This window comes from Arabidopsis lyrata (assembly GCF_000004255.2).
Source record: "Arabidopsis lyrata subsp. lyrata unplaced genomic scaffold ARALYscaffold_2, whole genome shotgun sequence".
NCBI classification, from domain to species: Eukaryota; Viridiplantae; Streptophyta; class Magnoliopsida; order Brassicales; family Brassicaceae; genus Arabidopsis; species Arabidopsis lyrata.
In genome coordinates, this window is record NW_003302554.1 from 8,100,969 (window position 1) to 8,113,859 (window position 12,891).

General features: G+C 36.1%; 3 protein-coding genes across 3 annotated transcripts; 2 read left to right on the forward strand and 1 right to left on the reverse strand.

Annotated features, from left to right (window-relative positions):
• The first annotated feature begins 203 nt into the window (after positions 1-203).
• Positions 204-2,441, forward strand: LOC9322867. The gene is made up of 4 exons (XM_002886755.2): positions 204-721; positions 1,183-1,236; positions 1,678-1,803; positions 1,955-2,441. The coding sequence occupies exons 1-4, from the start codon at positions 335-337 to the stop codon at positions 2,147-2,149; spliced, it is 762 nt and encodes a 253-aa protein (XP_002886801.2). The 5' UTR covers positions 204-334; the 3' UTR covers positions 2,150-2,441.
• Positions 2,442-2,537: 96 nt separating this feature from the next.
• Positions 2,538-7,486, reverse strand: LOC9322868. The gene is made up of 12 exons (XM_021035226.1): positions 5,248-7,486; positions 5,029-5,157; positions 4,801-4,935; positions 4,668-4,714; positions 4,432-4,559; positions 4,264-4,343; positions 3,941-4,138; positions 3,652-3,858; positions 3,424-3,571; positions 3,193-3,326; positions 3,019-3,108; positions 2,538-2,933 (listed from the first exon to the last, which is right to left on the reverse strand). Exons 1-12 carry the CDS (start codon positions 7,195-7,197, stop codon positions 2,919-2,921), a joined length of 3,261 nt encoding a protein of 1,086 aa, XP_020890885.1. The 5' UTR covers positions 7,198-7,486; the 3' UTR covers positions 2,538-2,918.
• A 2,291-nt stretch (positions 7,487-9,777) lies between these two features.
• LOC9324375 (defensin-like protein 226) lies at positions 9,778-10,472 on the forward strand. The gene is made up of 2 exons (XM_002886756.2): positions 9,778-10,094; positions 10,187-10,472. The coding sequence occupies exons 1-2, from the start codon at positions 10,028-10,030 to the stop codon at positions 10,393-10,395; spliced, it is 276 nt and encodes a 91-aa protein (XP_002886802.1). The 5' UTR covers positions 9,778-10,027; the 3' UTR covers positions 10,396-10,472.
• Positions 10,473-12,891: the final 2,419 nt, after the last annotated feature.

The following is a 12,891-nucleotide window of genomic DNA, read 5'->3' on the forward strand; positions in this document are numbered from 1 at the left end:
ATCTCGTTATCAAGCAAATCCAAATTTATGGCATTAATCATCAGCCAATCGAAACTATTTATATTATATTTGGTCAGATTTATGTAATTTTCCAAACCACAAAAAAATCGAACCATTTCAATTTTTGGCCACAAGTGATTAAACCGGCCGGTACAAAATCTGTATTTCAATTTGGAGGTTTCTGGATTTATCGGTAATCTATCACCGCACAACTTCATCTTCTCCACGGCGAAGAGTAACCCAAGAAAAAACCTTCTTCTTCTTCTTCTTCTTCTTCTTCTTCTTCTTCTTCCTACATAGCTCTGTATAATCATCTCATGGTCTTTCGATTACTATGAAGGCTTGCAACTTCATGTCGCCTTCCACATCACCCAGATTCACCATCACCACACCTTATCCACACCCCGCGTACACTTCACGCGCCGCCTCTTTCTTACAGGTGAAAGCCTTCCAACGCGGCGACTTTGACCGTTTCGCTGATAACGTTAAGTCCGGCAAAGCTTGGAGAGACGCGTGGAGAAGCGCTAACGATGGATTCGAGCAATTTGTTTTTGAGGCTAAGAAGACTGCTGAGCGAATTGATCGGCAATACGCTGTTTCTCGCCGGTTTAGCTCCGCTGCTAGTTCTGCTGGTGACCGTGCTCGTGAGATTGATCGTGAGTTTGGGATTAGTCCTCGTGTTAGAAGTTTCTCTGCCGATTTGAGTAGAAATTTCCCTAAGGTATATACTTATGAAATGAGTTTTTGTTTGAACTTGAACTGATAGTGAGAATTGAGAAAGAAGATGAACTCAATTTCATGTATTGATTCTGTTATCTATGTGAGAGGACTTTTGATTGTTGCTATTGAGATTGTTGCTGATGTCACATATCAAATGGAGCAAAATTGGAACTAGCCATTTGAATCCTACATATTGGAGGACATGTCTTTTGAAAAGGCTCGTTCTTTTCGAAGTAAAGAGATATCCATTTAGTTCATTTTTCGTCATTTGTTTTCGATTTAGATGCTCAGGTTGATTAGGATGGTGAATCATTCCTGGGCAATTTAGTTGGTTTTATAGAGTTATCTATTTTGTGTTATGTGAATGACAAGAGTTGACCATTGATATGATTTGGTTGTATTGTACCTACATGACTCTTTCTTTGCTTTGTGCTGATTTTTCCCCTTTGTTTTTGCTTACAGTACAGGAAGCAATTCAGTGCTTTCTTGAATACACCGCTCGGTGGAAGTTTTGCTGTAAGTGTTACATTGTTATTTCCTCTTACTTTTACTAAACTATGATTGAGCTGGAGTTGAAACATTTTTTAAGGCAGTATCATATATATATATATGAATAACATCTTTCCGGCTTAAGCTCACTGGTTATATCATTGAAGATTTGTCTGACCTTTTGAGTTCTGTACCTTTTGGGGGTTTTATTTTCTGCAAATACCCTTATTAAAGGCAACAACAGGCTTCGACTAGGAAAACCAAATTAGTTTATGTGATGTTGATTAATCAGGAATATGAGCACTGCCCCGGTTTATATAATCTCATTCCATGAGTGTCATTGAGTACATGGAATAAAGTAAACTTACAAAAGGACATATACTTCGATGAATTGTCTGACTATGAGAGTGAATCTAACTGGCTGAGTTTAGAATTCTAATATTGGATATGCTCTGATTTCATTTCCAGACTATTTTCTTTCTTTGGTTTGCCCTCTCTGGATGGCTATTCCGAGTAATAATAATCGCGACTTGGGTTCTTCCAATTGCTGGCCCTCTTCTCATTGGTGCAGTGGCCAACAATTTCGTCATTAAGGTATAGCTAATATAACTCAGGTCCTTAGTCTACATTCTTTGATTTAGTATATGAAACCGATATTTTATTTCTGGGTGACATGTATGATGAAGTATTATCTTGAACAAACTGTGTTTCGAAGCTCTGTTATAACATGTTTGGGTCTGCACAGGGAGAATGCCCAGCATGTAAGAGGCAGTTCATAGGATACAAGAGCCAAATCATCAGATGTGAGGGATGTGGGAACATAGTGTGGCAGCCACAAGGCGACTTCTTCTCAAAAGATGGGAACAACAATAACAGCAAGGGAAACTCTAAAAAGCCACCTAAGTCCCAAATCATTGATGTCGATTTTGAGGAGAAATGATGATTAGAGAGAGAGACCAATAAAGAAGAGACGAGAATGAAGCAGAAGGCTCTCTATTGTTGCACTAATACTCAAGTGAAGATAAAAAAAAAAATGTGTTTGTAGCTGAACCATTTGCTGTTTTTGTCTGTTTTGAGCTGTAGCAGTCGTATTGCTTTGTTGTGTACATGATAAGGTTTCTTTGTAGATGAACAAATGTAGTTTCCACAAGCCGAGAGACTTGATTGAAGAAACTCCCAAAGTATATTATATCGTAGACAGATCATATATTATAAAACAATTTACATCTCCAGTATTTATTTGTTTTAACATGTTGTAAAAGTATGTTATCCTGAAACCACAGTTTTTGGTATTTGTGAAGCAGCTCTTTGTGTTCGGTGATAATATCTTATGACCAAAAAATTAAAGTATTGTAATTAAAATTCACATGTTCAGAAACAATAACAAAGTCGAATAAAAAGCCTAATTGCAAAAGGACTGTATCCACTAAATGTTTCGACAATACTTCACAGTGCCATAGTCTCTGTTAATCCACAGCTCTTCTCAACCCTTGTCTGTCTGTTAATTACTCTTTCTCAAGATTCATACATGAACAAAGAAAACGACTGTTGATTTGAAAGATGTCACTGTTTTTCTACATGAATGATAGGTTTTCATATTGATTTTCCCTTGATATTAACTTTTGCCACTTGTTAGGCCATTGAAATGCTTCGTAAAACAGAATCTCAGGCCGAACATTTCTTTCTCCACAGAATCTGACCACATTCTTCTAGTTACCAACAACCTATAGCATCACCACACATATATCAATCATGTCTCACCTATCAAAACTCAACTCATAAAAGACAAAGGCATCTGTTTCGTCTTACCTCTTCTGCTAAAGTTTCATGTCTGAGACTGACCCACCGGTTCTTTTTATAAGCCATGCAAATGTATTCTCCTTCTTCAACACAACAAATCTGCATTTCCATTTTCTGAGACTGTAACAGATAAATACAGAAAATGAATAGCACAAACATCTGTGATAATGTTTCAGATTTTACCATTGACACAAGCCGGTACTTAATGTTTGGTTCTTCTAAGACTTCGTATAGCCTGCAGATATCTATCTCCCAGTCCAATGCCTTTGTTGTTTCAGATATTTCTTTTTCAGTTTCATTCTTCTCCCATTCCAACACTAATGTTGCAAACCCAAAAGAAAACAGCAAAAATGTTTTATCATCCGAAATAAATGAAAAATGGGTAGATAAGATCGCATCATGGTCAAAACTTACCAATAGTGAAGATGGGCGGGCATCTACATATAGTGCGGTGAACAAAGTTTATCTCTCCACAGCCTCCTGTTTTAACATCACACATCATTCCATCTTTCATGCGGCCCAATTTGAGGATGTCATCAAACTTTATATTCCCAAAAGCACACTGCATATATAAATAACCACAGCCCAGCATTTTAAGTACCAGTTTCTGTGGAAATGAAAAATATAGAAAACGAACCATACCTTCAGGTTTCTGATTGAATTTGCAGCCATAACAATTCCATAAGAACTTTGCTCTGGATAATTTGGCTTCCTTTTGCATTTTTTACAACTCATTCTTTCATATTCCTCCAATGTAAAAAGTCTAGTTACCAAGCTTTCTCTTTCTGGACTTTTCCAGCAATGACAAAACTCGAGGATCGCGACAACTACCTCAGCAGCATCACTTGACTGAAAAGAGTAAAAAATTGAATGACATGCAAGACTATGGAATGACAGTCAAGCTCAGAAGCTTATATATATCCTCACAAACCATGGAATGAACTCCTTCTATGGAAGCAAGTAAGTTGCTCAGGAGGTAACTGTAGAGTCCCTCTTCTGCTATCTGTTCCGAGACAAAAGCAGAAAATAAATTCTGCAGTGCATAAGGAACTTGTTCTTCCAAGTTGCCATGAAATGGTTGCCGATTGTGCACCAAATCATCTTGAAGAACCTTAATGTTTAAGAGGGCCTGCAGTAGCAAAATTTGTCAAAGCAAATAGGAGGTAAAGAAATGACAAATGAAAATAAAGAATGAGCTGAGTTAGTAGATGAGAGTCAAGGTTTTAATCTTATTTTTGCTGCTGACTGATATACCTTAAGCGTCATGTCAAGAGCTGAACGGTATCTGGTTGCATCTTCTGACAGTGAATCTTTTCTAGGCATGTTTTTGAAATCTTGAAGATGGCGAATGAAGAAGTAAGAAATGTGCATCTCAAAACAAAAAAGTTGTAATTTACAAAGCTCTATTTCCACCAGGGTCACCTTTAATAGCTTCCTCTTGATTGTTAGTGTTGGATGAAGTTTTCAATCGACCCCTTTCTTCTGGTTCCATAGAGTCTTCTTCCTCCGTCCTTAATGTAATTCCCGGTTCAGTGTTAATAGAAGATTCACTGGACATATTTAAGAACACGTTTTGCTCAGAGAAAACTTAAAAACAATTTATAAACTTGCAAAAAGAGTATTGGGAAACCACGTATTTCTCATCTAGAGGTACTTACTGTGTGTCATCCTGATCAAGATGACTCAACATGCTTGTTGAAGTTCTCTGTTACATCATGAAGGACAATCATTCTTATGACTGAGTAATCAAAAAGTCAGAGAAGAAAATAGAGAATTTAGACCATCAACGACCTTGTTGCTTTTATGTTTTTTCTTCTTTGACCCTGACTTCTTCTCCTTCTCTTTCTTTTCCTCGGATAAAAGTTCTTCTTGTACTGCAGCTAACTTGGCTTTGGCATCCATATCTACAATCACATCCAACTCTTCCTAGAAGAAAAGACATGAATTATAATATAAGGTACCTGTCAATTCAGAGGGAAGATGAAATCTCTATGCACAAAACCAAAGTTAAAAACCAACCCGCAAGAAACGTTTCAGCAAGGGAAGGATATAAGAGCGGTAGTCAAAAACAGAAAGCCTGACGAGGTCGTTAAGCAAATTTATCCTTGAATTTTCAATCAGCAAAATCTTTGAATCGGCTAGCAGAACCTGCAAGTCAATATATATATTACAAAAACAATATATGTTATTCCGTTGTAAATTGAAACTTTGATGTATGGACTACATATGTGATTGAACCTTGTTGGTGACCACTGATTTCAGATGGTCTATGGACTTTAACACTATATCATCACTGATATTTTTATGCCCATGTATAAGTTTCAGGCAATCTTCTGCAGTAGTGAAATCAAATGTCGGATGCGATGCTCCATCGAGAACATCTCGTACTGCACACAAGAATAGTTCTGTAAAAAGAGGATCTTCAACGTCTATCGTTAACTGCTCTTCACAGCTGTCGCATAGAAGAGATGCATATATGTTCCTTTGATCTTCAGGAACATTCATTCTCCTTTCACCTTCTTGTATACATAAGTTCTTGGCTTTATTAAGACATACATCATAACATAGGATCTGCCACTTCTTTGCATATCTGGCTACCAAAGTCCTACGCGTGAAGTGAATGGCTCTCAGAACAGCCATCCTTATATCAAGATTGTGTGCCCTAATAGATCTGGGGAATCCAAAGCTCTCTCTTAAAGAGTAGTCTTCAAGTAACCAAGTTATGATATCATCGCCCTGAGGATGTGTCTTGGCGTAGTGAACATTGTGATCACAAACATCTATTGACCCTTCATCATAGAATGAAGCAATCTTGCCTCTCAGCAATCTTTTATCCAGAAGGATAAATGAAAACTCATGGTCAATATCAATCTTTTCTTTAACTTGAGTATGACGCCATAAACTGTCTGTTGCCTTTGAAACCAGTTCTGTACCATCATCCCTTACACACTTGATGCGTTTGAGAAGGTCTAGAATTTGATTTAGTTCATGACATTCCAAAAAACAAATACTCTGAGGTGTTTCCACTAAACGGCACTGGGTAGTAAGAGTGTGCTCGGGAACTTCAAATTGCGCAAGATACTTAACAGGAAACTGCATCATCCAGTCTCGAATGCTACAAGAGAGAATTTTACGCTCCAAAAACGACACAAGGAGCGATTGGATTTCCTTCAGTAATTTCCTACGCTCTTCATCTGCAGCTAAAGGCCAGTCTTTGGACCATCCACTCACATATACAAAGTCTTTCACAAATTCAAGACGGTTCTTGATCATTTCAGCAGCAGCTAGTGCATCTACAGGTTCCCAATCTGCAACCGATATCCTACCAGCCCAGACTTCATCTACACTCTGTGCCAAATCTTCTCTCGGAGGTTTATATTTTGCGCCATGAACTTGTTCAAGATGATTCTTAAACTTTTTAGGATAAAAGAACTTCTGTGAACAAGTTCGACACATCCAGAATTTCCATTTTCTGTTTATCCTTGCAGAGTCAAGAACTTGCTCCAAAGCATCAAGTCTCTCTCTTCCATATTCTCTCTCGACATAACTTCTAAGCTCTACAGTGCTAACTTTCATGAAGTTCCTTTTACTCTCAGCACTCATACCCGCCCAATAACGCCTCAATTCATTAGCCGCAATGGTATGCAAGTCATTCCTTTTCTTGATTCTTATTTCCTTTGACTCCCTCAGTTTCGGTTCAGAGCTTTTCATAGTAAGGCCATGGAGGATCCTTGACCCTGCCTTTTCGACTATACCCTCAAGTGTACGTTTAGTAATTAGCTGGTCCGATTTCGATGGGTCAAAAGACATAAAAGATAAACTCTTTTTTGCAACCCTCAAGGCTTTCTTGTAATACAATGCTGAGCCAAGATGATCCCCCAAATGGAAGAGAGAAATTGCAGCGAAAGCTTGTACCATGTAATCTTCCAAATAGCATTCCACAGAACCCAACAAGAATGTGAATTTCAACTCACTGTTCTCGGTTTTTCTCGCTAGTGCCATGAAGATATCACCTTGTAGGAAATAAAGATCTGATGGAAGCTTGAGTTTCTCACCGATCTTCAAAACCGAATCTTCAATTACGTCCAAGGCCTTCATGTGATCTCCTTGTTCGTAGTAACGCCAGGCAAGTTTGTGTTTTTTTGCGTCGCCATTATCTCCGAAGAAATGGGTAGGAGAAGACTCCATGATTCTCTCAAGCTTTCTTGCGTTTTCTTGGTCTCTAGGGTTTGCGAGGCGGGAAAATCAACAGAGATGATAACAAAAAGATGAAGCTTTTATCACGTAACAAGATGTTGAAGCTTTGATCACGTGAGATCCACGTGACAATGAAGACGATCAGTGAAACCCAATTCGTGTTGTCTTCTTTTTGAACAACTCTTCCTCGAAAAACCCATTGAGGAATTGTTTCGAACACCTTGTGGGCACTCCTTTTTCTATAGCAAATTACACAACTTACTTGATTTTATTGCACCTGAATAGAAGAATAAAACCGCATAAATGTAAGGTAAAATTAGAAATAAAGGAGCTCTAAAAAATTTTTTGACCATATACAATTTTTTTTTTAGAATGTCACTTTGGACTAAAATATCCTTTCTCTATTTTAAGCCTTTTTTGAATGATTACCAAAAAAACATGTAGATATACAAGATTATAGATGATTTGAAAAAAAAAATTGATGATTTAATTGAAAAAAGTTGATTTTTTGATGGATAAAGTTTCGTCTAAAATTATTAGAATATGTTTTCTAGCGTTCTACGAATATCATTAAAATTTCCAAGTGGTTTGAAGGAAATCTAACGGTGCATTCAAGAGTTATACCCAAATTAGTGAAAACAGTTCAATCTGGCGTAAGAATGAGGGTATCTGAATTATGTAAATAAAATAGGAAATAATTTTTTTAAAATTTTGTTAATTATATTTTTGAAAATATGAGGGTAAATTTGGGTTTTGATTTTTAAAAAACCTATTTCACCAAATTTTTTATATAAAAGTATATATGGACATTTATCCATTAAAACATCTTTTATTTCTAATTTTCCCTAAATGTAATGGTATGTTTGGGATGAACTAAATATGGTTTATGTGTTTTAGTTTGACAGATCCGTCACAATGGTTTAAGCTGTGTACCCATAATTTGGTAAATATTTTAGTAATTCTATTTTTAATATTCTATAACTTTAAAATTTGATATTAAATTATGTAAAAAATATTTTAAAATGTGAACTCACTGTAGAAAATTAAGAGATATTATATAGTTACATAGTATTATTTGATATGTTAGTTTTAGCACACTTTTTCTTTTTTTTTTGGTTTAATAAGTTTTAGCACACTTACATTTTATTTCCTTTAGTTTTTCCGAGCTATATAAAATGCAAAGAAAAGTAGTCGACCATCATATATAGATGTTTGCATATTTGATTCATAATTTTTTTGTTCGTTTTTTTGTCGAATGAATGTAAAAAAATTTCAACCAAAAAACCTTCGTATAATAAATGTGATATTAAGTTCATGTGCCAAAAATATTGGCGAATAAAAAATCCCCAATCAAAGCTAATAACTCTGAGTACCAAGCCAAACTCGGAGACTTGCAAGTCTATTCCGGATAATACGATCAATGAAGGTAGACATGAGTGTAGGATTGCGTGCCTTGTTCCCAATGTTAACACCTATTTTTCTCAAATCAGATAGAGTGCATACACACACATACCTCAATATGAACCTCACTGTAAGTCGCAATCTGGAATCCAACATCTTATCATAGTACGATATATCATAGTGATCTTAAAGTAATCCTTGCAATGCTTCCCCAAACCTGAGAGGAGTAAGTACAAAGAAAGAATATAAAGTCTTTAAATTCAATTGGTGCTCGACAAAAAACACACCGAGTATCCACATACGTGTTCCACAAACTCATTCTGTCGTCGCCCTTTCTAAAACGATTATGCATTGCAAGCCACACTTGTAAGAATATTTCATTCTATGTGGCCTATGTGTCTTTCGGTTTAATTATAAAGTTCAAGTTTATATTAAAGTTAAGAATTCTAATATTAAAGACGATACCGTGATGGATCGGTTTCGATTAAAGAATTAGAATTTGGGTGTATTGATAACCCTCTTCCCTTGCCTTAATTATATTTTATAAGTAATATATATACATGTATATGTTATGTTCATGCATTATTAAAGTGGTGGTTATTACGAACCAATACAACCCTTGGTAGATGCTATATACATATATATATATATATATGTGTGGTGTTAAATACGTTAAACGTTACGTTTTTGTTCTCGTTTCTAGAGACACAAAAACAGAACAATAACTGAAAGGAATACATCATAGAAAGGATTAGTGATCTTCTCCATCAAAGATCACGTAAAGGAAAAAAGATTAAGGGGAGAAGAAATCAATTGTGGTGAATTGATTCCATTACAAGCCTAATCAAGCAATGGATCAAGGTTAGTCTTTCTTCTTCTACAAGAAAGTGTGTGGTTGAATTAAATTGAATCTAGATGATCTTGGGAATTAGATTTCACGACAGAAATCATAAAAGTTTAATTTATAACACTAAGGAGTACTTGGGAGTTGCGTGAGAGAACCATACTCCCTTATACCATTAGTTCGCTAGCTTCACGCTTCTAATCTGATGCCTAGTATGTTGTGTTGAAAATAAGATTGATTTACAAATAACAATATATTCTGATACTTGTATGAATTGTGAGATATTTATGAATTTCTAATCTATAACAGGAATGCTTTTTCTGTTTTTTTTTTGGATGTGAATAGATTAGAAAATTAAATTTCGCATAGGGAAACTTTTCAAAAAATAAACGAACGATTCCATTGGTTTCGTAGACTTGGCTCCATCTTTATTTTTTATTTGTTCCCCTAATTAATAGCAATCTAATTTTATTGTGTGTTGAGTATATTTATTATGAGTGTTTGTTGACAAAAAATAAATTTAAACTAAAAATATTTGCTACTAAAGGAGACGATCAATTTATCATTTTCTGAGTCATGAAATGCGGTGTATTGTTTATGGTTTCTTGTCTTCTCACATTCCTCGTTCTCAACCATATTAGAGGTAATTTTAGTTTTATTTTACATTATCAATTGTTTTATCTTAATAGTTTAGTAATTTGAAATATCTTTTTTGTGGTTAACATAACTCAATAGTGGTGGAATCCAAAACAAAATGGGGATGCGACATGAACAGGCCTTTTCCTGGACAGTGCGGACCTAATGGAAAGAATACATGTATAAGCGACATAAAAAAAATACATGGTGCGCCAAAAGATCTTGTCGCACGTTGCGAATGTTCTCAACGTTTTGTTTGGAAGGGTAACCCTCCCGAGCGTTTATGTAAATGTCAATATGATTGTTAAGTTTTACTATATCACCATAACCAAAATCTCTTTACTAATAAATAAGAGAAAAGCTCTAAAGAGGTTTTGATGAGATATATCATATGCCTAGTTTCGCTGTACCATAAGATCTCACCCGTTCATAAGCTTCAAACTTTGTTCACTCTTTGAAAATCATGATCTGCTCAGTTATGGTTAATGCATCCAGGGGTCATTCTCTTCAATGTCAATGAGATTCTATACACAATCTTAACCCAACAATATGTCCTCTTCTCATTTTTAGATCGCTTAAGAGAGATATTGAGTAAAACAATATTTGCAGTGCTTCAATTATACTTACCACCATAGCTATGCTAATCCAATTGGTTTTAGAGTCGCTAATTCTATGTTACTCTTTCTCAAGCATCATATTAACATGTCCCTCCTTATACATGAATGGTTGGTGTCAATATTGATATAACTGTCACACTATTTATGCCATCGATCAAGCAGCTTCATAGAATAGAATCTCTCGCTGAACCCTCCTTTCTCCACAGATTCTGACCACACTCTTCCAGTTACCAACACCCTATCGCATCACCACACATATCAATAATATCTCACCTATCTACGATTTACTGGAGATGAAGAAACTCATGAACCAAAGTCAAAACAAGAGTAAACCAGCATCATTGGTGTCAACACCACCTATCATAGAGACAAGAAGAGCCTCAAACTCTTGCTTAATCAAAAAGGAACTGCCGGATTTCAAAGCTCAAAAACCGAGGAGGAGTTAAGCAAGCAACACCACAAGTCAAAGCACCATAACAAAACAGAGGAGTGATCCTATCTTTCTTGTTCAAAGGAGAGCTACATGATTCACCATGCATTATCAAACCGCCACCCTACCAAGATAAGACCCTAGCCTCCCAAAATCGAATGAAAGCTAACTTGCTTTCTCTTGGTGTAGATTGTTCAGTTTTGAGGTAAAAACTTTTTCAAGGGAGAGTGTATGATGCAGACATCTAAATCAAACCAAACCGGAAGCATACCAAACCAGCCGGTACATGTATCAAACTGGTTAATATGGAGCATTTTAGAGGATTTTTGCCCAAATGGAGTCCTAATTAAGCACAAGACCTAGGGTTAGTTATTCACCAGCATATTAACCCTCAGAAGTCTAATGATGGTTCTAGAGGAATCAAAGACCAGCGAGCCGAATCACCATATGGTGGGAATTTGACCGTTTCACTCTTTTTCCCTTATCTAAGGTTTAATTTGTCCCAATGGGTTTACCTAGAAAGGTTTTTAATGAGGCAACATCAAGTCATCACGGAATCATTCACCAAGGAATTGATTCAAAGATGTTACAAGTACATATAGCTAATGTACTTGCTGACGAACCGGCTGAACTACTAGCTGATATACTCGCTGAACTACCTTCTGATGTACTGGACCAAATAAAGTCAAACAAGGAAATATTTCTTATTCTTCATTTGGACGCACCTCAAAGCTACATATAGAAACTAGGAGAACATCTAGACCACACAAGACATGTACCACACGAACTTTGGTACACCTTACCACACAAGAACCCGCAGAGTTACTACTTGCCATATATGGAGCCGAAAGAGATCAACTTGCAACGGCTCTTTCCTTCTTTGTGTGTGCGCTTGTGTGAGACTCTTGAGACCTACCAGAAGCTTCTAAGACGTCACAACTTCCTAGTTGACAAGATACAAGGCACATCTCACTTGCCTTATTTGGACAGATTCTAGAATTTATGTCCAATGGCTATATATTTTCATTTATGTTTGTGATTTGTTTCTTTCTTTGTAGTTTTAGAATGTTGTACTCAGCTCTATATAAGATGATCTCTCATCTCATTGTAAAGGACCCTTGATCATAAGAAAGTAGTCTTCCTTGATTTTTAATAACATGAATCATTCAGACTTTTTACATATCTTGAGAACATATACATATATGTTTGCCTTTAGACATGAGTGTAGGAGGCGTGCCTTGTTCCTCTCACATTAGATAGATTGCATACACACTTAACACATACCTCAATATGAACCTCACCGTAGGTCACAATTTGGAATCCAACATCTTAGCTACAATATCATAATACGATATATCATACTGATCTTGAAGTAATCCTTGTGCAATGCTTCCCAAAACCTGAGAGGGATAAGTACAAAGAAAGAATAAATGATTTTTAGATTCCATTGGTGCTCGACAAAATACTCACAAAGTATCCACATTCGTGTTCCACAAACTCATTCTGTTGTTGCTTTGTCGTCGCATTCTTAAATGATTATGCATTGCAAACCACACAAGCAAGAAGTACTTGGGAGTTGCGTGAGAGAACCATACTCTTTGTACCATTCGTTCGCTGGCTTCACTTAATCTGATGCCTAGTATGTGGTGTTGAAAATAAGATTAATATACATATAACAATATATTGTGATGCTTGTATGAATTGTGAGATATTTATGAATTTCTAATCTATGACATGAAAGTTTTTTACTGTTTTTT

Excerpts from the sequence above, each read along its gene's own strand:
- LOC9322868 (XM_021035226.1), bottom strand. The coding sequence starts at position 7,197 with ATGGAGTCTTCTCCTACCCATTTCTTCGGAGATAATGGCGACGCAAAA. Across the intron at positions 4,344-4,431 it reads TCAAGAGGAAGCTATTAAAG|ATTTCAAAAACATGCCTAGA; the intron begins GTGACCCTGGTG and ends GCCATCTTCAAG. Across the intron at positions 4,139-4,263 it reads CTCTTGACATGACGCTTAAG|GCCCTCTTAAACATTAAGGT; the intron begins GTATATCAGTCA and ends TTGCTACTGCAG.
- LOC9324375 (XM_002886756.2), top strand. The coding sequence starts at position 10,028 with ATGAAATGCGGTGTATTGTTTATGGTTTCTTGTCTTCTCACATTCCTC. Across the intron at positions 10,095-10,186 it reads CGTTCTCAACCATATTAGAG|TGGTGGAATCCAAAACAAAA; the intron begins GTAATTTTAGTT and ends ATAACTCAATAG.
- LOC9322867 (XM_002886755.2), top strand. The coding sequence starts at position 335 with ATGAAGGCTTGCAACTTCATGTCGCCTTCCACATCACCCAGATTCACC. Across the intron at positions 1,237-1,677 it reads CGCTCGGTGGAAGTTTTGCT|ACTATTTTCTTTCTTTGGTT; the intron begins GTAAGTGTTACA and ends TTTCATTTCCAG. Across the intron at positions 1,804-1,954 it reads CCAACAATTTCGTCATTAAG|GGAGAATGCCCAGCATGTAA; the intron begins GTATAGCTAATA and ends GGGTCTGCACAG.